The 27339-nt window shown below is 40.2% G+C and overlaps 2 protein-coding genes across 2 annotated transcripts in view; one reads left to right on the forward strand and one right to left on the reverse strand.

Annotated features, from left to right (window-relative positions):
* The window catches only part of LOC101170385 (methionine aminopeptidase 2), a 100342-nt gene that overhangs the window by 42006 nt on the left and 30997 nt on the right, over positions 1–27339 (reverse strand). The window lies entirely within an intron of this gene.
* On the forward strand, positions 479–25925 carry ntn4 (netrin 4). The gene is made up of 10 exons (XM_004083271.5): positions 479–996; positions 1554–2101; positions 8301–8582; positions 13185–13311; positions 14016–14201; positions 21488–21701; positions 22691–22785; positions 23060–23128; positions 24140–24313; positions 24961–25925. Exons 1-10 carry the CDS (start codon positions 861–863, stop codon positions 25098–25100), a joined length of 1971 nt encoding a protein of 656 aa, XP_004083319.1. The 5' UTR covers positions 479–860; the 3' UTR covers positions 25101–25925.

Raw genomic sequence — 27339 nt, forward strand, 5'->3', positions numbered from 1 at the left:
AGCTGGGATAGACTGCAGCAACCCCCTGACCCAGACAGGTATTAAGCGTGTTTGGATGGATGGATGGATGGATGGATGGAACGATGGATGGATGCTAGCTAACACGTTCTAGCAACCCTTTGAAAAATATGAATTTCATGTTCATAATTACTCACAGTTTCACTTGAAAGTCTCTGATCAGCTTCAGTGGTCAAGTGCCTGGCTCAAGGGCACCATATCGATGGGATGACAGTGGAACAAACACTGCTGGGCAGTTTATCCTGGACTTGAACCAGCCACCCTGCATTAGAAAGAAAACCCTGGCTCCCCTCTAAGTCTGTAGAGAATCTATGGAGCAAGTTTTGGCTTTGTGGGGGCACCAGGGGGGCAAACCCTAAAATTAGCCCATTAATCTTAAAAGTGAAAGCCGGCCCTGGGTGCTGTATTGTAAGACAAAATCCTGGAAATCCTAATGATAGAACAGAATGGTCAGCAGTCTGGGGCCACAAACTGAAATGTTCCTTTAAGTCTGCGCGGGAGGGAGCAGAGAGGCGGAGCTGAAGCCCGCGCAGTCACTACAGCCTCCGCGCGTCTGCGCGCCGCTTAGAAATAGACGCGCGGGCGGAGGACGCGCACTGCGCGGAGATGAGAGCCGTCGCTTGTCCTGGAGCTGCAGAAGAGCCGCTCAGATCCGTTCACCCCTCCAAAGCTGGGACTGCTCTCCTCCGCCTTCAGCGGGACATCACGCACCTCCAGGAGTCATGCTGCTCCGTCAAACTCCTGGGCTTCTATCACCTCCTCGGGTTGGATTGAGAAGAGAAAGTTCCGTTTGGAATTGAAGCCTACGCACTTATCCTTTTGGGCTCTTTTGACCACCGTGAATGAGATCTTGGCACTCCTGTTGTCTGGGTGACTTCAGAGGATTTTCTGGTCTCCGTTTCTTTCCTGCATGTTTTTGGATTACAGGAGATATGCTGAATTTATTGCTGGTCAGTCTGTCCGTGTTGGTGAATCCAGGTTAGTGCCATCATTGTAAGAGCTCATGCGGTTAAAATAAATCTTTTTAGGCAGCTTGCTTTTTGTCAGATCAGATTCAAACCACACACCACTACTGACATGAACAGAACTCACCACAATGCTATTAAAGATGCCCTCAAGGAAAGAGTTGGTCTGTGCAGAAGTTCAGCTTCTTGTGAAGTTTAATAGGAATCTGCCTTTGAAGTCTACCTGGAAAGTAGGAATAGCTGCAGGTTCATGAAGATCGGTCCGGGCTGGAACATGAAACTGACCCCTAAGGGGTCACAGTGAAGTCTGGAGGGCGTCTGAAAGCTGCTCATCCTCCACCACAACGGTCTGCGTTCAGGCTGTGTCAGGTCAAACAGGTGCACAATGCCTCCATTATCCCCTTTGCATAACGTTTCCGATGGAGGTAAATCACTTGTGTACACATGCAGGGAACCAGAGAGACTGAGGTTCAGGCACATCGCCTTTTTTACAGAAACCATTAAAATATTGAAGGACTTTTCCGGCTGACAGAGCCTTGTTGTCTGTAAACTCTGTTTTTGTTTTTATAGGACACTCAGTGGACGTGTTTCGAACAGGTGTGGCCCCCCGCTGTGAGAACCGGGCCTGCAACCCCCGCATGGGTAACCTGGCTTTGGGTCGCCAGGTTTTGACACAGACCGTGTGCGGCAACAACGGCACTGAGCTCTACTGCTCCTACTCAGACCCCAACTCCAACCTGGCCTGCAGCGCCCCCAAGTGCTCCAAATGCAACGCCGGCCTGCCTCACCTGTCCCACCTGGCGGGGTCCATGTCTGACTCCTCCTTCCGCCATCCAAACACCTGGTGGCAGTCTGCGGAGGGGGTGGAGTCTGAGACGGTGCAGCTGGACCTGGAGACGACCTTCTACTTCACTCACCTCATCATAGTCTTCCGCTCAACGCGGCCGGCAGTCATGACCCTGGAGCGCTCGCAGGACTTTGGACGGACGTGGGAGGCGCTGCAGTACTACGCCAGCAACTGCACCACCTCCTTTGGGCTGCTAGAGAGCAAGGGGGTCCAGGACAGACCCGCCTGCACCTCCAAATACTCGGGGGCTTTTCCATGCAACCGAGGAGAGGTGAGTTGACCTTCAGTTAACCCAGCTGCAGATTTATTTCAGAGGATTGACTGATTAACAAAGACAGCTGATCAGTGCGTTAATCAATCTTTGCTTCTATTCCAGCTTGTGTAAAAAAGAAAAACTGGTCTTTAGCATAGCACCAGATTTAAATTTTCTCCTTTCTGATAAAACTGTTTGTGTGTTTGGTGACTTCCTGGTGAAATCTGTACAATTCTGAGATACATAGAGTTGTACGAAAATTATTTACTTAAGACAAAAAATAGGGTAGAAATTGATGTAGAACTAGACAACAGAACTTAGTATTATAACAAGCCAAAAGGCTGAGATAAAAAGCAAAGAAGCAGGGTGAGAAGCTAGAATCTTTTCGAAATTAAAATTGTGTTTGCAGAACCTGCAAATGTGCATTATTTTTAGAATATTAAGGCTTAACTAAAAAGAGAAAACCTTACTTTGCAGTCACTTCAGATCCCCTCATTTGTTCTAAATTTAAACTCCCACTCCAATCATCTTTTGATCTATTTTCAAAGGGTTCCCAGTAGTCTTTCAACAGGATGATGCTGTTTTTTAGAGAAAAATTCAAAAACCTGTGTTGTTTTCCAGGACATAGTTTCTGCAGAGTGGCAGGAGTTCATTAGAAATTCAGCGCTGAGTTGTGGGCGGGACTGTTGGCGCAGAGAGCCCCTCCCAGTTGCTGAGAGCTCTCTGTTTATACACTGTCCCTCTAGCTTACAGCCTCTCACATCCCCAAACTAACATTACTGGTGCAACAAAAGCAGCGAGCAAAATCAGATCTATCCAGCCGTACAGTTTAGATCCAGATTTCAGCTCAGACGAGGAAAACAAAAACGTTCACGGATCTATTCGCCTGCAAGTGGATGCATCAGAATGGAGCGGAGCAGGAAGTTAGTGACCCGCGCCGCGTATTTTCTATGCCACAGAAAATCTCATTTTCAAATGGCACTTTTATTATTATTTTATTTTAAAGCACCATTTCCACTGGATTGGGTCTTTAAATCATCCCAACACAGGTGTAAATGTGGGCGGATCCACACTCGTGGTAAAGCACTGTTTTTACTTTTTAACTTCCACAAATGAAGTGTTATTGATGTCAAATTTTATATGTCGACTTTGACGGGTAAACACAAAACAACAGATCTGACGGCGCCAGCACCAGCGCCAGTCCTGCTGGAACTTTCTGCTTTCTGGGAGTCACGCGACAAATGCGAGCTGCGTCTTCAGGCAGGTGGTGGGAGGTCTGCGGGGGGAAATAACTGAGTGTTGAACAGACTTTAGCGTGAGAGCGTTTCCTGAAGCTCATTGATGCTTCATTGAAAGTGTGTGCTGGAAGCTGCTCTGCAGATGTGTGCAGATGCCTTACAGATTTTTCTTTTTCTGTATTAACAGATCTATAAAAGTATAAAACAGCTTTTTTTTCGTTTTCAAGTGTTGGTGTGAACCACCTGTGCTGGGACCGTGGCCTTCAGCTTCTAACTCCTCAGTCGCTGACCCTGAGGTTAAAAGCAGCAACGCTCCGACAAAGAAATGTGGTCCAGCTGTTGATGTTCTGTCTGCCTCTTTAATTATTTACCACCTACTGCAGCAGTAGAACCGCCTTTTATGGAAGGCAAAGACCACTGCTGACATTTATCGATTGATTTCCTGTAGTTAGATGTGAAAGAGGGCAGCAGCTTGAGACAAATGAGTGTTTTGTCATTTGGAAGCAGATTTGAAGACACTAAAAGATATTTTTACATGGATTTTTATGAAATGATGCTTGACTTATATGTCTGAATAAATACCTGCATATAGATGGACGGAACGTGTTGACCCTGTAGTTTTCTGTTGGCCCAGTTCAAAGCAGTTTTCCAGTGATTGGTTGTTGTCATTGATCAGGTATAACTTTATAAAAACTTAGCTTTTGTGAAGCTGTGCAAATAGGAGGGATGCGTAAACCTGATGTGTGGGAACATGCCCACAACACCGGTTCGAAAGGAAAACATCTGAGGGTCACGCATTTGTCAGAAAAATCATAAAACACTTATAAGTGCACTTCTAAGCTTCAGCTTCTTATTGATTGTAGTCGGGCAGTTTTATACTGGTGTAAGTCTTGTGGTACATTTGTGAATAACTCCTGACTAAAATCTCTCTTCTTTTAATCAGGTTTAGTCTTTAAGTCAGGGTTTGTCCCTGCATAACTATTCAACATTTTTTTAAAATAAACTTTAAAAGATAACTGCTTTTCTTTTAGGACAACCTGCCCTTGTATATTATTTAATTCAAATATGAGCAGTTTTATGCTCTAATCTTAATTTTATAAGCCTTCACTCCATCAATTATGAATACCATTTATTGATAATTGTTGCACCTATTGCTCCATTTTTATCAACAAGTAATTTTTTATGTTTTTTATGACTTTTGGGGAATTTGTTTGTTTCTTTGTATTCTTACAGTGACTTTACGGTAAAAGGTTTCGCTTTTAAGGGATTGAAGTTTTCCGGAAGACCTGGTTCTGTTTACTTAAACTGTTCCAAACTTCCCTGGTGTGGACCAAACAGCCCTAGAAGGAAATTATTGGTACAAATAATGTGATGACCAGGTGTAAATCCCTGTGTTTATTTGTTTTTCAGTGCTTTGTTGCTGAAGTATTCATTTCCTAAGTTTAACTCTTCAGAACCTTTGCTTCTGCAGATATTTAACTCTGGTGATGCAATTTGACGTCCTGAAGTGTAGATGGCATGAACCCATGCTCTTCTAACAAAATACTGTGTATAGGGGTCACAAGACTAACAACCGGCTGGCAACGCGCCTCTTGGTCGGAACTGGCTGCACAGCGGGCGCCACCAGACGTCCCATAGCGTCCCACAGATCATCAAAAGTTGAGCGTGTCGTGTGGAATTATTGGATCCACGGCTCCTCTGGAAAATCACCAACCACCATTTCCCAAAAGGGCTTCATCTGTAGCCCCTCCCACGTGTAAGGAGCTCGCCGCTCCATGGCCGCCAACGTCTCCTTTGATAGATGATGATGAGCGCTAGTATCGTGGCAGAAATGTGAATGTTTCTGCTGTCAATCAAAGTATTGTTTACATTCGTCACCGTGTTTTTGAATGACTTACAGCGCGAGTTGGTTTGTGTTTATTCCGTAGTTAGGATTTAATGCAAAGAGTGTAATTCTAGAATTTCGATAAGGTTTTGCACATAAGTGTAATGGAAACGCAGCTAGTGATTCAACTTAATTGATCACTTTCTACTGAACACAACAGAAAAAGACTGATAAAAATGAGTGACTGTGATGTTATGAAACGTTTGCTTGGATCAAAGTTTTGCATTGTTGTAACCAAAGTCGATGTTTCTTACATGTTTCATATAATATTGGGTTACATGTGAGTGTTTGGAATCAGATAAAGTGGGAGTGAGGGTTTTGGAGTAAAAGGGGTCATAGCTGGGGGCGATTACAGGCTGCAGGTATTCTCAGCTTTCGGCATCTCCTCTTTCTTTGGCAAACATGAAAGCATGTCATCTCGTGCGGTGAAAGCTTTTTGTGTTCACCTGTGATGTGTGCAGAAGCTGTGTGTGTGTGTGAGACACACAAAGAGAAAGTGTTTGGGACTTCTTGTCTTATTCATGAGGTCAGCAGGGCTGGAAGAATGTCTGTAACGGAGCCTGACCTCCTTAGGGAGTAGAAGGAGGTAGACCTGGTTCTTTCAGACACACACTTATCTGTAGGCCGTCACATGAACACATACAGTCGGCGTTCTGTCTGTCTGCCGGGAAGGAAATGCTCTTTCTCTGATGGATGTTGGTACTGTTGGCGAGACACCCCTCCCCCCGCTCCGTTTCCCTCTCCGTCTTTCTCCTTCCATCAATGCCCATTGTGCCTGTTTACCAGATTACAGTCCACGCTGCTTTGATGGAATTAGGCCTGTTAAAGCTGGGCTTACTTTATTTTTCAGTCAGGAACAGGAAGAAGGATTTTCAGTGGCCCACAGTGAACTCACCACCTCAGGCCTCGTAGAAATCTGCTGCATACTTTGGTGGCAGGTGTGAATTTTCTTTTTTTTGTTTTTTTACCTCCAGAATGAGCCAACGCAGATGATCTGTTTGGTCTCCTTTACTTTCCACTTCCATAACGGTGTTAATAATTAATATTTGTCACAAAAAGACATTTGTGCAACAAATAAATCATTCATATGTGTCGCTAAAATGCTCTGAGAAGTTTTTAGCTGACATTTTCAATCAACTTTACAATAAAATGTTTAATTTTACTGCTTTCTGATGAGTAAATAGTGTTTGAGCATAAATACAATAAAAAAATAAATAAAATAAAATAAAAAACGAATTAACAAACTTAATCTTTAATCCACATATGAAGTATTTTAAGACGACAAAGTTAACAACGTGATTCAGTTATGCAAATAACAATTTTGCTCGGTCTGCATTCCCTGCTAATGACTTTGTTGAGCTGCCAACATAGCGAGGATATTTGAGGTCAAGTGAATGTCAGAGCTCTGACAAACGGTGAATTATCTGTGATTCCCATCCGTCTCTGACTGAACTTTTTAAAATAAAACCTTTAGAAAACACGAGATGTCGGCAGAAGTCTCGCAGGCAGTTTTCAAGTATTTGTAATTCTTCTGTGTAATCTTTTCAAAGTAAAAGGTTGAACAACCAAAGAGATAAGATACTAACTTTGAACTTGTAACATTACTCAATGGATCATGTGACCAGATGCCTTGATCGTGTCTTTTACAGTAATTAGGAACTAGACGAGGTGGTTAAGGCGCTTTCTGGGTACTCGTATGCAGAAGTTAAGCAGATAAAATAAGCTGGACAGAAACCTTTGAATAAACTAACAAGACAAAACAATCTTAACTTGGGTTTAAGTTTGTGTCAGGGGTCAGGCTGTCTGTTTACTGTGTTCCAGCGTTTATTTATTTTGAGTCTTAAAGATTTGCTTGGCGTCGGCTCTAATTGGACTAAAAGGATCACTAAGATAAATAGAGGTGTCATCAGTATAATAAGCAAGTTTATTTTTTATCCAAAGCAAAAAACTCAGACAAAATGCGGTAAAGGAGTGTCCAAAACAGTCTTGCTGCAGCTCAAGGTTTACGTGCATGCCAGCATGGGTACATGGGCGTGCTGACGTTGCTGCGCTGTTGCTGGGCTGTCGCAAGCCTTTTGTCCAGCTCTGAGTTGTGTGGAGCTGCATCTTCATCCCCGTCTTTGTCTGGACTTGCTCTCCGTGCTCAACCACAGACAAGCACCCCTCATCCTATTTGTTGTGTTCTCTTAATTGTGGACCACAATGCCCTCACAGTGACCTCCGTAACCTTTTCAGAACAACAGGAAAATTAATAAGTGTTCTTCCCATCGCACTCCTGTCTAGTCATCCAGCAAACCAGAGAACGGCCTCTTTACTTTACTTACCATTCAGATTGCAGTTCAATCAGATAAGAGCTATTATAGTGACAAAGATGAGAATTTATGCTCATTGCAAGCATGTTTCTTTCACATCAAGAGTTGGGAAAGACACCAACTTTCTCACCCCCCCAAGAACAGAGGTGCTGGTTGCCAGTGGCAGCAGTAGCCATGGCAATGGCAGCCCATAAAGGGATCTTCAATGTGAAGGATGTCCAGGGACCAAACAGAGAAAATAGAGGGAGAAAGAAAAGAGTTCACTTATATAAGGGATGCGCAGCACCCTCGAGGTCACGTGAGGACTCCCCCAATGTTGTCTGGGTGGAAGGTCACAGTTTAGTGCACGGATGATCTCAAAACAAACCCCAAATAGTGTGACAGATGTAGCGACATGAGCCACATCAGTGAGCCTGATTGTATCCCTGAATACACCAATCTAATCTCTCTAAATCATGAACTGAAACCCAGAGAAAAACACTTCTAAGAGGGACACAACTATTGGCTTACAAAATAAAAATGAAAACTTCTGATAAAAAAAAATATACATGTGAATGCTTTCCTCGTGTCAGGAAGGAATACATGTATAAAGTTCAAACATCCTGCAAGTAAACTACCAGTACATTTATGGTGTCAAATGCTGTTGTGTTTTAATCACATTTTACTGAAACACCCGTCCTTGTAAACTGACCATACTGGGCTGACTGTCTTTTTTTTAAACTTTGGTTTTCAGTAGTTAACAAAGCAGAAATACTCACAGTCTGTTTGCTTTTGACAATCAGGTGATCTACCGAGCCCTCCCAAAGTGGAAGTCCATGGATCCATTTGGAATGGAGGGCCAGCAGCAGCTCAGAGTGACCAACATCCGAATCCAGTTGCTGAAGCATCAGCCGTGTCCATGCCAGGCCAAAGTCCTCGCCTCTTCAAACAGAAAACCTCTTCCTACTCGCCATTTCGCCATTTATGACCTGATAGTGAAGGGAAGCTGCTTCTGTAATGGCCATGCTGAGCAGTGCGTGCCTGCACCTGGATACAAGCCTGTCAGAGACCGGACCAACCATGTGGTAAGACTTTCAATGGTCCCACTCTTTGGTTTTTACCTACTAGGTTTAAAAATTGTAAATTGGGCTTTGAATGTTTTATATTTTTTTCATGTTCAGATCCATTCAGTTGACTTCATTTAATAAATAAGCTGCTAAAATCTTGTTACGGTAAATCCGACACTGATTCTGTCTACAAAAGGTCTCAAAATTATTGGATTTTATCAGAAGTGTAAAAAATATTATGTTGACATGAAATCTTATTTTGTTTGCTTCGGTTTTATCCTTGTTTCATTGAATATACCTTTATATGTATGAACAAATTTAACTGCACAGTAGAAAAAGGATCATCTGGGCTAATTCAAAGATGTGTCGCCTCTTTTCTCAGAGTCTTTCTTAATTTTGAAAATAAACTGGTAAGAGAACTTACAAGTTCTAATGACGCACAAAATCTGCAGTGTTAAAACTTGTGCACTTAAATGAAATTGTCCAAAAAAAGAAAAAAAGGGTGGTCATGTCTCCCATTTTCCCGCAATTTTTCTAGTAGATCTCAACCAAAAACAACCATCCCACAAGTGCAGATAATGTGGCACACCCAGTACATTGTACAAGAGATCGAGATGTGCCAAAACATGACCTTTTTAAAATGAGGAACAAAAGGCACAAAACTACAAATCTATCAAGACTGTTATTTACTGTAGTTCTGGCATGACTACAGATTATTGATGAGCACATAGAAGCACATTAGGCTTTATCTCTTCTAACAATGTTAAACATTTTACACTGTAATTCTCATTTCACACTAACATTAGTGTCTAGGCTTCACTCAAGTTCTACATTTCACTTGAGTTATGAATGTATCAGATTTCATGGATAAATCTTGTGACATCATGACCGTGGAGACATGAAATAGAAATGAGCTTTTCTGCTTACACCACACTCCCGATGGAAGATGTAGCTTCTGCTGACATATTTACGTGTTGATAAAGGCGTGAACAGACGGTGTTTACTTAATATTGACCTTCAGAATGACAGTGGTCGCTACTACCACGATGCACTTGAACTAGAAAAATGAAAGTGAAAGTGTGTCTAACAAGCTTTTACACACAGACATTTAATGGGACAAGAAACAGCATTACATCAACATGGAAAACTAAACGCAGAGAGGAAAGGTTAGGGTTGGCAGAGTCCAAAGCTCACTGGAAAAAAAGCGTCAGATTGTTTTTCAGGGACTGAAAATCCTGTTAAATTCTATAGCAAAACTTTTTATCTGGTACGACTAAAGTTTTAAGTGCGACCATAAATATAGTTAAATACTGGTTTTCCAAGTCTTAATGTATTTGTTAGTGACAAAGAAGACTCCACTGCATTTTTTTAAAAGAAAAAAGTTAGGTCAAATGTGATTTGTTAGCGTAAAACGGCTAAAAGCTGTGAGCACAATTGATAAAATGAAAATAAGCAACTGAATGGGATTTTATGTAAAAATCATGCCTATACTGTGAAAGCTCGCGATCAAAAATTTACACCCAGCACAATTGTCTTGGTCTTATGAGTTTAATATTAATTTTAAGTGATTTTTTTTTTTTTTAATTCTATAGAACACCTAGGTAGCACATGATCCTCTTAGGTCAACCATTTGGCCAAAAAAAAAACTTGAAAAAGTTTTTGGCACTTTACAAAATAAATCAAGTCATGTGGTTCCTTTACTGATAGTTCAGCCTTTGTTCAGGAACTGTTGACATCTGAGTTACTAGACACACTGCTTTAAATCTTAAATCTATTTATTTTCATGCCAAGAAATTCCAAGTAGCTCGAGTTCTTTTATGAGGATTTCCCTCCTTTTGAGGGGATAGAAAATCCTGTGGGACAGCCTTTGAAGAACCAGACTTTAAAGTTTCCTTCCGTTTGCCAGGTCAATAATAAGTTTAACGTTAAGAAATATGTAAGACTGTAACTGTCCACAGATTACCTCATGTCAGTGGACCGGTACTGCGCTGTGTTGTGCAGGAGCGTTCAGTAAACACGCTGGTTATATAAAAGCTTTTTTCTGCATATCGGCGCTGTGCTTTGTGTCTCTGTGTAGCTGCTGTTTTTGAAAAACCCAAACAAACAAAGCGCAAGATGAGGGCAGAGATTACCGGCCTCTCAGGGAAAGGAAGGGCGTACAGAGTGTGTGTATATATATGTGTGTGTGCATACGGTCATACATTTTTGGGATATTTCTACCGAAACGTAAGGGCTCCTGAATCTGTCTTTTCAGATATGCCTCACAACCAGAGGATCCTCACAGAGACCTCTGTTGTTTGGTCTATCTTGAGTAAAAGGTGTGTGCTCTGAGGTATGCCATATTTTGTCTGCTCCGAGTGTGTGTGTGTGTGTGTGTGTGTGTGTGTGTGTGTGTGTGTGTGTGTGTGTGTGTGTGTGTGTGTGTGTGTGTGTGTGTGTGTGTGTGTGTGCGCAGTAATCAGCAGAGAAAGTGGCCCCGACAGCCATTACTGCTCAGACTCTGTAAGACGAAAGGGCCAGTTTGTTTGTTGTCCCTCCACAGGGGATTTTGCGGTTCAGGGTGATTACACTGTCTGTTAGTTAGCCACAAAGCCAGCACACACTTAATGACATCCAGGGCATGCCACCGTCTCGTTAGTAGCAATTAGTTCACTCGGGGTGAGAGGGGGCTGTGTGTGTAGGTTTCTTCACATTTTGTTCCATGTGCAAATTCTTAATCAACGAAACTTGTTTGTGATTATGCTTTAGAACGTGGAACATAACGGTGGCGGTTTTTAAAACTTTGATCCTAATTTTGTGTTCATGGCTTATTAGCTAAACCCTTTTTTTACTTTACTTTCACACACAAGCTCTGAAAGACCCGCTCAGGTTAAAAAAAAATACATATTTGGTGTTTTTTAACATGTTCTTTTGGCATTTTTCTGACAATGGCGGACATTTATAAAGAAAATTAAGCTTAAAGTAGCATTTCTGAGTATTTCTCTATTCAAATTGTGAATCAGGAGCAGACGATAAAATGCGATTGGAAAAAGATCGTATTTGTGACGTAGAAAATATATTTCTGATGCATCCACTTGCAGACAAATAGATCCTTGAATGTCTGGATCTAAATTGTACGACCGGATAACTTCAACACTGCTCACCATTTTTGTTGCACCGCTAATTTTAGGTTGGGGGTTGTGAGGGGCTGTAAGCTAGCGGGAGAGAGTGTAAACAGATAAGTGACGTTAAGGCGAGTGTTGCGCGCTAAGAGGCAAAATACTTATGAACTCCTACTGCTCTGCAAAAATTATGTCCTAAAAAAACCCCCAAAAAAACAGTTATTTGGTTTTGTATATGTGTTTTTTTTTACTTGTCCCGTCCATCAGCTGAGCAAACACATAGGAGCTGAAGACCTTTAGTGTTGGACACATTTTACTGTTAGGGGGTTAGGAATCATCAGACACAAAAGGGGTATATTTGTATAAACCCCTTTTGTATTTCAGGCTAAACTTTATTTATATTGATTATGTTTGTATACGTCTTTTGTTGGACTGGACAGAAAAAAAGAAGACATAAGGCATAATCATATGAAATGAGCGCAGAAAATGTGGTACTTTAACCCTAGAAAGCCCAGGATAAACTATCTTGTAAGGTTTTAAAGTGAACTTGTTTCTTTTCCCTTTTTTGTTCATTTTTGGTAGCAGCAAATAACCGCAGCCAAAACAAACAAAACAATAATTAAAAAAATAAATGAAAGTAAAAAAAAAAAAAAAAACCCAAAGAAACCCATAAGCTTTGACAGAAGAAAATCCCATTCATTTTAAGAACAACAGAGTGAAAACCAGTCTGAAAAGTGATGATCCCTTCAACAGTTTTATTCTTTTATTGTGTGGAACCTGCTGCAAGTGTGACCGGTGCACAATAAACCTGAGTCACGTGCAGATGTATCTTTTCATGGATCAGTTCATGGAGAGGGCGTGCCGTTTATAGCTGCGCTTTGATATTGTTTGAGTTTTCGGAACGGCGTTTGAGTCGAAGCCGGTCAGTTTGGCGACAGCTCAAACCCCGTGGGAAACAAGCGTAAGAAGGAATGTGTGCGATTTTTTTTGTGCATCTTCTGTGCATACTGATTAGTTTGTTCCTACCTCTGTATTCACTGCATAATTGTGTGTCCTACATTGCAGTCGCACGGTGTAATCCAAACAAATAAAGAGCTTCCTCAAATGCCTTGCCCCCCCCTTCAATCATTATCCAGCATGCATGGCATTCCTGCTCAAAGGAATGACAAGGAGATTGTTATTGTGCTCTCAGCACTACATACTTGTACTCTTCTCATACTCATAAACCTACACACACACACACACACACACGCAGGCTTTTTAGAGCGGAGGCCCACTCTTGATTCCAGCAATGAAGCCAAATAATCATTGTCCTTTCACTAATTTGAAGCGAGAGAAGGTGAGAGACAATGATTCAGGGAAGGAAATAAGATAAGCAGAAGATGCTTGAAAAAGAGTTAGAGAGAAGGGATTTAAAGGAAAAAGGAACAGTCCATGTGAAGATATTCAAGGACGACATCTTTTTCAAATCTATCGTGTTCTGTTATCCTAATGAGGTCTTTTCTCCACTTTTTTTTAGGTTCATGGGAAGTGCGTGTGCAGACACAACACTGCAGGTGAGCACTGCGAGCGCTGTGCTCCTCTGTACAATGACCGGCCCTGGCAGCCAGCTGACGGACTGACAGGAGCTCCACATGAATGTCGGAGTGAGTCAAAAAATCTGCTTCCTGTATTGTTATGTGAAGTACCACTCTGATGATCTACTACCAAAGCGTTCCCAGTGGTCTTTTTCATTTTGAGTATGCCATTTTTTAGCCCCTATTTTCTAGGAAATACTTTCTGCAGAGCAGCAAGAGTTCAGCTGTAGTTGCAGTAGTTGTGTGCGGGACTATTGGCATGGAGCAAGCCCGCCCCCACTTCTCATCACCCATAACTGAGAGCTCTCCTGCTAGCTTACAGCCCCTCACACGTCCAACCTAAAATTATTGGTGCAACAAAAACTATTTGTCTGACAGTGGATGCATCCGAATTGGGCGGAGCAGGGAGCTTGTGGCCCCGCCCAGCATATTTTCATATTTACAGCATCTTTTTCAAATTTGCTCCTGATTCACAATGATTTGAATAAAGAAATATTTTAAAATACAATTTAAAATTGATTTACCTTATCTTTATCTTCTATCATCAGAAAATAGGTGGTGCCACAAGAACACGTGGCACCACCAATTTTCATTGGAGTGGGTGTTTAATAAGCCATTAGCAGCCCTGCCGACTGGACACTTGTGTGACAGAACTTTATATTTGTACAAAACCTTTTGTGCATTTGAAAATTGAAGTAAAGAAGAAGTAATAGATTTCTTTCAAGTAAGGAGTCAAATTCAGTGTTTTCACCAACGTCATTTGTCCTTGCCAGAGTGCAAGTGTAACGGGCATGCTCAAAGCTGCCGCTTTGACTGGACGGCGTGGCGGGAGTCTGGCCAGCGGAGTGGAGGCATATGCGATTGTCTGCACAACACAGAAGGTCGTCAGTGCCAGAAATGCAAAGCTGGCTTCCACAGAGACCCTCGGAGACCCCAAACGGCGCCGGACTCCTGCAAACGTGAGTGACGTGGCAACACCTTTGGTAAAATGGTTTTCATTTATCGTAACCTTTTCTCTTTTAAATAAAGACAATTTTGTCATATAGAAGACTCTATTTCCAATACGAAATAGAAAGGTTGTTCTCTTTCTTTGAAAAACCATCAGCTTCTGGAAATATTTCTAACATTTGGTAATAGGTCGTGAAACGCACAAAGAATATTATTTCAGATTTGACTTTTGCATATTTCTGAAAAAACAGTTATTGTTTCGTTTGGCTAAACTGTCCATCAATAGCATGACATCATTTAATATTCGCCCTTCGTTTTTACAGCTAAATTTTAAAAGGTACTGGATCGTGTAACCCTGACATCCGGTGTTGAACACAGGTACTGCTGCTTACAGTCAAAGCACAGCATTAAAGCCCCCAATGCCAGTTACTCAATCTATGGAAATTTCAGCTGTAAACTTTGACAGTATGGTTTTAAAGACTTGATCACAGGTCGTTTTTTGAGCTGGTGTGATCCTACACATCCTACATTTAGCCAACTGTAAACTGTCCTTCAAAGAGAAAGAAAATAACACTGTGCTTGCATGTCAAACATGATTGTCACTATGTAATCCCAGTCAGTCCTTAACGAGATAAAAGTTTCTATTGCCAGTATATTGTTAGCCTGTGCTACATAGATACTGCGCTCTAATCTCTAAAATTTTCAGACTTGGTTAAATTTATCAATGTGTCTTGTCTTAACTGAAAAGAACAGGTTAGGCTAACAGTTTGCAGAGAGCATGTGTGTTGTATTCGCATTGTAGTGGCACAGAAAAAACAATTGATCTGTCTGTAGAGAATGAATTTATTCAGCTAGCCAAGAATCAAAACCTCTTGAACGATATATTTACCTCCACCTTTATCAGAAAAGCCCTAAGATTGCAAGTGATCCTCGAATCTATTGAAATCTGATAATATTTTGCAAAATTTTCATTAAAGCCCGTTTTTAAAAGTCAGGTCAAAGGAGAATCGAGTCATTTTCTGTTGGCCTCATTGTTTGTTTTTTTGTGCAAATGTTTCTGTCAACCTAATCTGGTTTTCTTACATACAGGTCTATGTGTGTTTTCAAAGGCAATGAGAGCAATTGCAAGTCAAAAGACACAACTTAGAGATCTATATACAAACCTAAAAATGATTTAGCTTTGAGTATTTATTACATGAACGTTAACTTCCAAACATTTTAACAGAATAAACGATAAAAAGCAGATTTTGTCGTTGCTGTGGATGTTTTCCCTTAGAAGGATTATTTCTTTCTGTGTACCAGACACTGGAATGTCATGAAACATGATTAATCAACCCACAGCAACAAAATGTTGTAAACATCAACCTCAAGCACACCACTGTAGAAAAGCAGTCTCATTCTTTTGAGGAATGCTGAGCACAAGGATCGCAAGCCAGGACCTGCTGGATCACTCTGAATCCTGACGGGCACCTGGCCCTGGCGCTCCACGCTCTATCCAAGGTTTACATCGTAGTTAATCATCAGATGGCAGCATTCCTTCGTCTTGACTCAGGACCTCCTGCCTGTCCCCTACATTTTTTTGGTTTGTCAGATGTGACTTAGAGCTCTGACTGCTTTGGGGTAATTATTGTCAGGAGCTGTAAATGTGTTAGGGTCCACCCTGGCAGGGGGTGCATGGACAATTTGCCAATGCAGTGTGATTTTTCTCCACTGACGAAAAGAGTCTTAAGTAAATAAGAGATAGTCATCCATAAACATGCAGCAGAGACAGCGTTCTCCTGATTATCAGCCTGATTTGAGCCACTAATCTCGGCTTTGCAGCTTTCACTCAGATTCAAGTGTCATTTTTTCTCTTTGTTCTTTTATATTTTTACTAGGATGTTGATTGCAAGAACCGTCATGCATCTGAAAACATGACATTCCCCCTAAAGTTTGCTGATTAAAAAAAAAAAAAAAAAAAGTCACAGGAGTGGATAAAATGTGCCTTCAAACCCAGATTAGCCATTTTTTTCCTGGCATTTTAACTGTAACATAACAACGATGTGTCCAACATGGTGGATTATTGTAAAAAGAAGTTGGTACAGGAGCTCCACATTCACAAAAAAACACAGCTTATATGAAACATATGGTATTGAAATACGCAAAGATTAATGGAATACTTGACATTCACCCATTTTTGAACACTTTCCAACCGTCTGTGTGGTCTGCATGCCTCTACTGCTGTACTTTAACCAAGATCAACTGATACATTCCTGAAGCAGCACGATGATTCAGGCTTTACAATATAGAATGAAAATATCTGGAACACATTTGGATTATGTTGGAATGACAGGAGACAAAATGCTTTGATGTCTGAGGGCTGAAACCCAGATCGGACAGAGTTTCTTTGAGTGACTGCAGACAAAGGACGGCATTGTCTGGATGATTGGCCTATTTATATTAATAGATAAGACACCATCAGCAATACTGCAGAAGTGGGTTGACTTGAAGCTCTATTAGTTTGTGTATTTGGCACTTTGTCAAAATGAAGAGGCTGGTAGCAATATCTGTTGATGGCAAGAAAGATTTAGTAGCTCTTCTACTGATAACATGTTTTAATAAAAGAAATAAAAATACTCTTAAAAACCTTTGTCACACGCCACATTCAACACGCTGCCTGCTGTCCAAGCTCAAAGCTCACATAGGTATTTACTTTCAGGACTGGGGGTAGTTAGAATTACATTTCTGATGTGGTTCACTTGACCCACTCTGATGAAAATTGTGTTTGTAACATGTTTTTGTGACATTTTTCTGACGATTGAGGACATTTATTAAGATAATTAAGCACAAAAATGCATTTCTGAGTATTATTTTCATTCAAATTGTTGTGAAAGTTTGACAACGATCGTATTTGTGAGGGCGGGCCACAAGCTCCCTGCCACCTCACACTGTCAGCTAGGAAAGCATGTAAACAGAGAGCTCTCAGCAACGGGAAGGGGAGCTGGGGTTGCTCTGCGCCAAAGGTCCTGCCCAAAGGAAGGGACCTTTGACTAGGAACGCTTTGAAAATAGATCAAAAGATGGCGAGAGTGGGTCTGCTATTAGTACAAAATCATCTGTCTGTAAAATGTTTTCTGTAACAATGAGAAATAATCGTGTGACTTTTAACCTTCATGTTCTCTCTATTATTTTTAATTGCAAAAGCTCAAAATAAAATAATTTTCATCTCATGAAATTTACAGGAAATTTTCACGTCCCCATTTGTCGCATGACTTAAATCATTTGTTTACGTTAACTTGAAATGCAACACTGTAAATATAAGGTTAATGTCACCTCAAAAAAGTCGACTATGAAATGTTTTTTCCAAAAGTTACTTTTATTTGTTGGGACCGTCTTCTGTACGTTGGTGTTGTCGTTAGCACTCTCATGAGAAGTCCCTGGTGCAAATCCCAGATGATTTCTTTCCATATGGAGTGTACGTGTCCTCCTCGTGCACATGTGGATTTTCTCTTGACACTCTGACTTCCTGCCACAGTCCAAAAACTTGCTTTATTGGTTAAACTGTCTCTAAAATGTCCTTATGAGTGTGTGTGATAGTGTGGCCCTGGAAAACAGACTGGCCACCAATTTACTGTATACAATGCGTCACTCAACGGTAGCTGGGATAGGCTCCAGCAACCCAATGACCCCAAAAGGGATTGTGAAAATGGATTTTCTGATGGAAAACCAAGCTTCACGTCATCATCAGCTGACAGTGTCCTATTCAGAATATTTCTTAAGAAAAGTAACATTTAATTAACTGAATCTAAATCGAAGATTTATTGCTGTTTTGATGCAATTTTATGAGTCAGAAAGATCTACATACTAGTTTTAAAGCCGGATCTGATAAGCAAAATAAAAAGTCACATTTTTCCCAAAGAAATCCTTAACCCATATGTTCCTCTGTTATACAAAACTCCTGAGGTATAGCTACAAAGTCTTCTTTTTTTTTGCTTTAACTTTTATGACCTGGCAATAAATCAAGAACGACCCGGTTTGTTTCTCTCTTCACATATTTTCTTGACGTATTCGCAGACAATCGCGTCTTTGCAGCAGCTGGGATGCTGCAAGGTTGGAATTTCAGTGATTAGGCTGTGGTTTGGCAGATTTGTCACACCTGAGCTCCGACCCGATGGGTAACCGTAGCAGCTAATCACCGATGGGTGATTGATGGGCAGACAGCGGCGATGGCGTGCTCGGAAACCCATAGGAAGGTTCAGCTCGTGAAATTTCACTGTAACCGCTCGCTGACAAGAGGAATTTCCCTCATTTTTTTCATACCAACCTTAAAAAAAAAACTCCTGTCAAGCTTCACACTGGCTTGCGTGCTTCCACTGACACACTTCTTGTGTCGGCACGGCTCACACATTGTCTGGTGCTTATAACGCCTACACACACATTTCCCCCACAGGAGTCGTGACATGACCCCTCGTAAATTCTCATGCTTCTATGCAAACTAACAAGCTGAGCTGACACAACAACGAGCACACGTGTTCAGGCTCTGCATAGAGCGGAGCTTATGACCTCTGTGAATTATTAATATGAGGAGGCAGTTGAGGGCAGAAATGCAGATATGGCCTTGTGTGCATGTGAAGAATATAAACTGCATCTCCATGTTTTTTATGGGTGCTGTTCAGGTCTTGGTTATGATAAGCTTCACACTATATTGTGTTTTCTTCCTGGAATTTTTTTTCTGTCTGGTTTAGTGACGTGAAAGGCTGATATTGCTCTTAAAGGAGACTTGTTTTAACAATACTGCACACATTAGCACACAGATGTGTTTTGGAAGTTCTATCAACTGAAAAACTACAAGATAATTTTGAAACATAATACTGGGTTTTGGAAGAACTGATCAATCAAATTCCAAAAAAGATGCAATTCATCAAATACATTTCCCTTTGAAGGAATTTCTTGTTTTTATCAGTCAAAAAAAGCTACTTTTCTGAAAGTTTTTCATTTAAGAATTCACAATTTTGCAATAGAAGTTCTATATTTTTCATTTAAACGTCTTAAGACCTGACTTCTACATGTGTAGACATCACATTTTGGGTTATATTACCACAGTAGTTAATTCTGCTTAACGGGAACCCTGCGACTATGAGTGTGGAGGGTAAGCTCAAATAATAATGAAGTGTTTAAATCACTTTTTTATGAAAAGTTTTTTTAAGGAGGAAAATTTGACAAACGTCTCAACATTTAATCTGTTTATAATAAATTTGTGAATTCAAGTCACAGTAGTTTTGCATGGATGCCCAGCCCTAGAACATATAGTAGGCTGTTTGCATCCAGAGGAATCCCCAGTGGACCTAAAGTCAGCAGATTGCTAGGTCAGAACTGGTTCAGTCACAGTTCAACTGAAGGAAGATAAACTTCTACAAAATCTCTATGCATTTACTGCATAGTGTGGTTAAAAACACCAGTTGGATTGTGGTGAAGAGTATTAGAATAACAATACTAGGCTTAAATGACTTACCTTAACCAAATAAATGTAGTGGCTAAATTGCAATAGTTGTTTGTCTTTTGGCTTTTCCCATCAGGGGTCGCCACAGCGAACTAGTCGCATGGTAAGCTTGGCAATGTTTTACACCGGATGCCCTTCCTGACGCAACCTTCTCAAAGCAACCGGGCTTGGGACCGGCACAGAGGTAGAGAAGGGAACAGGGAGCAGCCTGGAGTTGAACCCTGGTTTCACGGATGGAAGGCGCTGCAAACCAGCACGAGCTAAACCGGCTCACGGCTAAATTGTAATAGTAAACAATCTAATAGATAGATAGAAGCAAAATAGGTCAAGATTGCTCTGAAAACCCAATTAAGTCCAATCTTAAGTTGACTTCAAACTCTCAAGAAATGTTCTTAAGAATCAAGTCCAATTCAAGTCGTTTTTTTGTTATTACACTTTAGTGTGGGCAGTAACTAAAAAGGAATACGATAAAAGCTGGAGGGAACATTTTAGGAGCTAAGAAGTGTTTTTGATGGAGAAAATCATGAGTCATTGTATTTTATTGAAGGTTTTTTTCTTTTTAAGTTAAAAGTCTAACTTTTGTTTGTTACAGATCAGTGACTTTGGTATTTGCCTAATAAAGATTTCCTTAATAATTAATAAAAACAATTTTGTTTATTTCCCCCCCAAAACGTTCTAAGAAACATTTAAATGTAAAACAACAACTAATGATGGTGGTGTTGTTTTTTTCTTTTGTTTATTTACATTTTAAGTTTGCAGTGTACACCAACTCCTTTTTCCATAACCAACTAAGCTGTTTTGATCATTTCTTTGCAGATGACACTTGGTTATATGTTGAATTTCCCCTTCATGACTCCATAGCTGTTGTTGTTTTACCTTTTGTCTGGAAATGATTTACATAAAAACATTATCTTAAACAGAAACTAAAAAAGAGTAATTTTTTTTCACAGTAGCACTTCTTTATCATCTCCCATTTACAGTCTTTCATTTTTTGGGGGTATACGTAGATTTGGGTTTTTCACCGTTAGAAACTCAATCGTTTGCATCTAAAGATGAATCTTTTTTTTTTTATAGGAAATTAAACTCCCGATTTAGAGCTGGGGCTTAATTTTAAAACACAAAAGATAAAAAGTGTCTGGTCTAACAACAGAAGCATTAAACAGAAGAGAAATGGTGAAAACGCACACCCCCTTTCCTCCCCTGTTTAAGATAAGGACAGATTTATGGGCGAAACTGCCAGTGGAAACATGGGTGGACGTTACAGTAATGGTGCAGGAATATTGTTTTTGGAGGTTGTTTAAAGAACACTCTATCAGCACACAATTACAGCAGACACAGGGGAGAGACAGAGAGAAAGAGGCTTGTTCTGTTTGTGCTTGTCGGTCCGTTTCTCTAAAGGCAGAATGAGCTTTAGAGCTCACAGATCCGTCGGCCAGAGCTCGCTTTGGGACGAACCTTCAAAGGGCTTCTGACTTAGGTGTGGGTCCTTTGTAATCATTACGGTTATGTCATAAAGAAAGAATTATAAACATGATAAGATGATAAGAAAAAGATAGAGGCTTTTGTCTGCAGCAAGAACAGACAGACAATGAAGCAACTGCTTAATGATAAAACCTCGGCTATGGAACCTTACAGACCTTTGTGTATGCAATTCAATATTTTACAATATTTATAGGCGGAATATACTCCAATACATGACAGATTGACTTTTTTTTTTACAATTTTTTTCATTACAAAATGCATTATTCATCAACACATTTTTTTTTGATAATGGAGAATTACTTTTAAATCTAAATGTATTTAGCCTTTTCTTTCCCAGCATGCAGTTGTCATCCAATGGGCTCCATACTTTACAACTCAACTGACGGATCAACATGCGACCCCTCCAACGGAAACTGCATCTGCAAGCCTGGAGTCGGCGGGGAGCGTTGCGACAGGTGCATGGTGGGATATTGGGGCTTTCATGAGTACGGCTGCCGCCCATGTGACTGTGCAGGAGACTGCGACCCGTTTACAGGAGACTGCATGTTTGGGTAGGTCGACTCATTTCTCCGTTTTATTGTCATACAACTCAGATTGCTCAAATCTGTAAATCGAAATGTCTTTTTTTCAAACATTTTATCCAAAAATTTCCACACTTTGAAATCACGGTTTTAATCACAGGATTAGTTCTCAAGTTTTGTGCGCGTAAAATACACATTTTTGATCAGGTGGAAGTGCAACATAACGGCGCGAATACCTGTTAAACATCTAGGGTTTCATGTTATTACAGTCGGTCCTTTAGTTTTAGTTTCTGATGTTTGACCTTGGTTGACCCTGACACCTTGTGGGGAGCGCAGGTGTGTCTTCCAGTTCCCTTGAGGCTTCCACGGCAACCTTGAGTGCCGTTGTGAAAATGGGATGTACAATTGTCGTAAATGTATTGTGAAGTATTTTTAAGGCAAATGGATATTACACACACTTATGACGTATGGGTGATGCTGTACAGAAACGGCATGTTTACATAATACGTGAGTGTGCGTAAGACCCCTGTTAGAGGTCCACATAAACTAAAGTCTGATTGTCCGATTTCCTCCCTGAAAGGAGCACATTTATCATGTGATCACCACTTACAAACCCTTTGCGCATGGGAGGGTTGAAAAATTGAAATGACGTGCCTGGATCTCACCGACTTACCCTTGCATGTTGTACAAGTGTTCACAACAACCTGTCACTCATAGAAAAACATTTGCATGCACTTTTTTTTCTTTATGGGCTCTCCCAGCGGTCTACAACCCTAATATATTGTGCCCCGTGGAGGTTTGCCCAGCTTTTACTCACAGATAAGCCCATGTGCTGCTTAATAAAAATCCTCAATATGCTTTGGAAAGGAGGAATATCTCAGTCGAATGTCATGGCCTCCCAACTCTGTAGTTAGGAGATATCCTGCTAAATATTATGCATCGCCATTGCTAGAATGCATTATCTGATACATCAGCAATTTCTGTAGATTGTTCATTTTCAGTTTGATTTTGAATTTCAGGCCTGATTTGGACCCGAACAACCTGGAGGGAAACTCCAGTGAGGCGTCCAGGATCTTCAGAACGGACGAACTCTTCTCTGCTTTCCATTACTCAGGTAGGACACGGCAGACTGCCTTGTGTTGCAGACTTCTATGACACAGCATTAATAAATTCTTAAGCAATAAAAGTCTTGAAGGAGCCTCATGAAGCAACAGTGGATGTGCTTATGAGTCTTTGAGCCCCCAGCATCCCCCTGTAACTGCATCTTTCAATGGCATTCCTTACTGGACTCGTATCCCTGCACACCTAAAGACCACCGACACACACACAAAAAAAAACACCCAACACACAGGCTGTTACAAATGTGTGCTTGTGTGTGTTCTCTGCAGAGAAATGTGAATGCAAGGAGCAAGTGCTGACCAACAGCAAACTTTTCTGCACCATGAACTATGCATACGGTAAGAGTTCCATCTTCCACATCGCAGATTTCCATGATTAGGATTCAATCATATTTGAACCAAACGTCTAAAGATCCAATGCAGAAAATCGGTATTTCAATCTTAATGAACGACGAGTGAAATCTGCTGCGGATTTCAAAAACATTTAGGGGCATCTAATTTCAGTGTTGCTGAGCCCCCCCCCCCAAAAAAATTGAAAGTAAGTTGGAATCCCCACGGTAGGAAATCCACTTAAAAACATCCAAAAACAAATATTTTTATTACAAAAACAATTATATTTTAAAGGGATTTCGCCAAAGAAATTACTTAAGATTAGCTAAATGAGACATTTTTTGTATTCCACCTTCTTAAAACTGCATACATGACAATAAAAAAAATTGTTTATGAAACATTTCTTAAGATTTCTTCTATTAAAATAACTGTTTTATGTGTTTGTTCTTTGTCATTTTACTTTTTTACAATAATGCCTATATTTTAGCCGTCTGACAACTTGCTGACAAAATAAAAGCTTAGATAAAACAGTTTTTAATGTTGTGATTATCGCTGATGATGGAAAGTTTCAAAGTTTGTTTCAAAACTTCACGAAAACCACTTGAAGCGTTTCACTTTTGGCATTAAATCATATTTTCTGGCAAGGACTTCAAGGTGTTACGCAAACATCGGGACCTCCTGAAGGCCCAGGATCACATTTAGTGGCTGCCTTCATAAAATATTAAAAACTGGAGAGAAATCATGAGTTCCTCTCCAACCCCTGGGGAGGAAGGAAACCTCATCTGAATTTCAGCTGCAGTTATGAAAGTTCCAGGATCAGATAAACTTTCTTTTGAAGTTTGTCCAGACACCAAACACACATCTGTCAGTTTCTCATCACCATTCCACGTCTGGCTTTTTCTGTAACCTCTATCTTGTTCATAAAGTTATCGCATTTATGCGGGTTTTGAGTGTTTTTTTCTTATAAAGTCTCTTGAAGTTGGAATGGTGTTGAAACCTTTTGACTTGCTGACCTTTCAGTGCTGAAGGTGAGGGTCCTGACGGCCCACGACAAAGGCACCCATGCTGAGGTGGAGGTCAAAGTTCAGAAGGTGCTCAGCCCGAGCAGCAAGATGAAGATACAGCGAGGTCGAGTTACTCTTTACCCCAAGTCCTGGACTGCACGGGGCTGCACCTGCCCCATCCTCAACCCAGGTGAGAAACCCTGTCATGAAGGACAGAGGACAAACTCTGTGATCTCCAGGAAATTACTATCAGATGAAGGCAGGTGTGGCTGGGAATTAATGTTATTAATATGATAAACAATTGAACAAAACTGTATTTTGAACATTTTGGATTAGTTTGAAACCATTTCTGACTTTGTCCCTTTTGCCAAATCTATCACTGAGTCCAGAAAGTGAAAAGTCCTGTGGAAAACCAAGGCTTATTCCATGAAACTTAATGTCAAATATTCCTTTAAAATGGTACAGCTAAAGCATAATAAAGAAAGAGAAAGCAAAAAATTGTTAAGAAATGATTTACTTTGTACTGTTTCTGTACCAGCCCTTTAATGCTAATGTTTCAGACATGGACAGAAGGTCATTTTATGGAGACTGATTGCTGGTTCAACATCTGGACAAAGATAAATGAAGTCCTAAAAAACAAAGTGAATATTTTACCATTTTCACTTTGGTCTGTCCTCTAAAGCAGGGATCCCCCCAATGCAGATTGGCGCAAAGCTGCTGTTCTTTGCTTCGGAATCCGCTGGAATTGCTTGCTGTCAAACTGCTGACCTGCAACTTTGGAGTTTAAATCTGTGGTTGCTTCTTGGAATGTCGACTGTTTCTGCCTTTGTTTATCAGGTGTGGAGTACCTGGTGGCGGGTTACTTGGACCGCAAACAGGGCCATCTCCTGGTGAACATGAAAAGCTTCGTGAAGCCTTGGAAAGCCAGTTTGGGCCGCAAAGTCCTCACAATGCTGAAGAAAGACTGCAACTGGTAGATGGACAAACGCTGCACCCGAGGAAGGAGTTCCCTGACAGAAGAGACCGTTTCTGATTTTGAAAAGCCCAGCGACTTTTTTTCTCTTCGTTTATTCTTCTTCCTGACTCAACAAGGATTTGAATAAATCCCAGTTTTGGAGAACTGAACTGAGAGGACTGAACCCTCCATCTCTGTCAAGAGGGAGAACAGCAGCACAAAGCACCAGCTGAAGTATGCACGCACGGCTTTGTTTTATAAAAACAGACGTCTTGCATCTGATAAAACGTTTCTTCCAGTGTGGGATTCCAGAAAGAAAATCCTCCACTGTTTCTGTTGCAGATATCCAACCACAGTGACTGAACAAGGATTGAATCCTTCATGTACTCTTTCTCCTCTGCAGCACTTTAGCCTATAAGATGGACTGAGAAAACACAGACACACAAAGAAAGAAGGATTTAACTCCCACTCAAATCACACTATAGATACACCACGTCCATTGTTCCAACAGTGGACACACTCTCAAAGAGGCAGCAGTGTGTAAGTAGTTCACACATGGTGCAAAGCACACAGAGGGACGCTGAACAAGCCATACATGCCACTACAGGTGGATAAATCTTAGTCAATCCAGGTGCGCCTGTGTTGAAATCGGAGCGAATGGGTTCTGCCCTGGACGCAAATGTATTTGCCTTTTTTACTGTGTGAGACTGAGGCGCTACGATACGAGCACAGCTCTTTGTAAGTCTGAATCCAACACATGTCCTTTGTACACTGCTGAGCTCCTGCTCCTACCTTTGTGCTCTTGTACTGTATTATTTGTATATATCTAAATAAATATTATTTCTCATTTTTTGTGTTACTTGTTGTTTTTACTTTAGGCCTGTAAACAAAACAAAAACGATAATCCACAGGAATGACAGTTAAATTCCTGATTTTTAATTGAACCCAGTTGGAATAAATCATCAAAATCAAATTTCCTATAAAAGCCAATTTTAATTGATTTTGATCAACAGTTTCAGAACAAATAAAACTTTGTCAAATTCAGAATTCTCACATTAAAAACTCAACAGAACTGCACTATTTCAAGAAACAGCTTTAAAAGAAAACAAATTAATGGGTTTGATAAATCAACACTACTTTATTCCATTTAATTTTTATACGTTAATTTTCTTAAATTCAGTTCTATTTTATACTTGTGAGAAAATAATGATCTATATTTGTTGTTGGAATCGTGACAGTTAATAGTATTATTAAAACTAGAAATAACAGTGTTTTAGAAATCAAAGATTTAACCTTTGGTTTGTATTTGTGTCAAAATGGTTCAGCATTTTTTTCTTTTGTCTTATTTTGTTTCTAAAGAAGCTTTTATCCCTGGTGGCAATTCTTGTTATGAGGATTTAATTTTGACGATATCAGATTTAGATAACAAGTGAAAACTCCTCCCAAATGTTAGAACAGGTTAGCCTGGCATTATAGCAGATAAAGTTGTTGTCGTTTTGAACTAAACTTTTTGAATTAAGTGTTGTGTTTTTAAATCAGTTTCTTTTCTAAAGTGGTTATTTCAGTGTGTTTATGGCTCTCTTTTTATAGTATGAGCTACATTTAGTGCATCAAAAGTGTGGTATATTCTAGCTTTTTAGGAATTTGAGGTTTTATTACTAAAATCCATCTGTCAACATTTAAAACAAAGGAATCATCGGTGTAACATCATAGAAGGCCTTCTAGCACTCGTGCTCAGAATATTAATCACAGAACTGCTTAATTGGTAGACACAGCACTTGAAACTGCAATGAAATTACTGTGAATGTGAGATATCATGCTTTTAGGCACACAGTACAAAAGTAATTTTTCCATTTTGACAACATAAACTATGCCCATCTGCAAAAAACGTTTTAATTACAAATTTAAGGACATATTAACAAACAACTTTATGAAATGGATAAAACTTCTGCTTCGTAAAAATCCTTTGTCTTTTACTAGCAACAACAGAACAGTCTTTGGAACCTTTATAAATCAAATCAAATCAACCTTTATTTATATAGCACTTTTATATGTATTATAAATATATATATTATAAATATACATTAAATATATATTAAAGAGCCACTCAGATGGAAATTGTGGTCTTTGGTGTTTTAAAAATTTGTTCTTGTGGAATTTTTTGATGGTTTTAAGAAAATCAAGCTTAAAATTAAAGTTCGGAGTATTTCTTTTTTCAAATCATTGTGAATCAGGAGCAGACGAAGAAAATGCTGTTTGAA

This window comes from Oryzias latipes, chromosome 23 (genome assembly GCF_053564925.1).
Source record: "Oryzias latipes strain Hd-rR chromosome 23, Olatipes_Hd-rR_3.1".
Taxonomy (NCBI): domain Eukaryota; kingdom Metazoa; phylum Chordata; class Actinopteri; order Beloniformes; family Adrianichthyidae; genus Oryzias; species Oryzias latipes.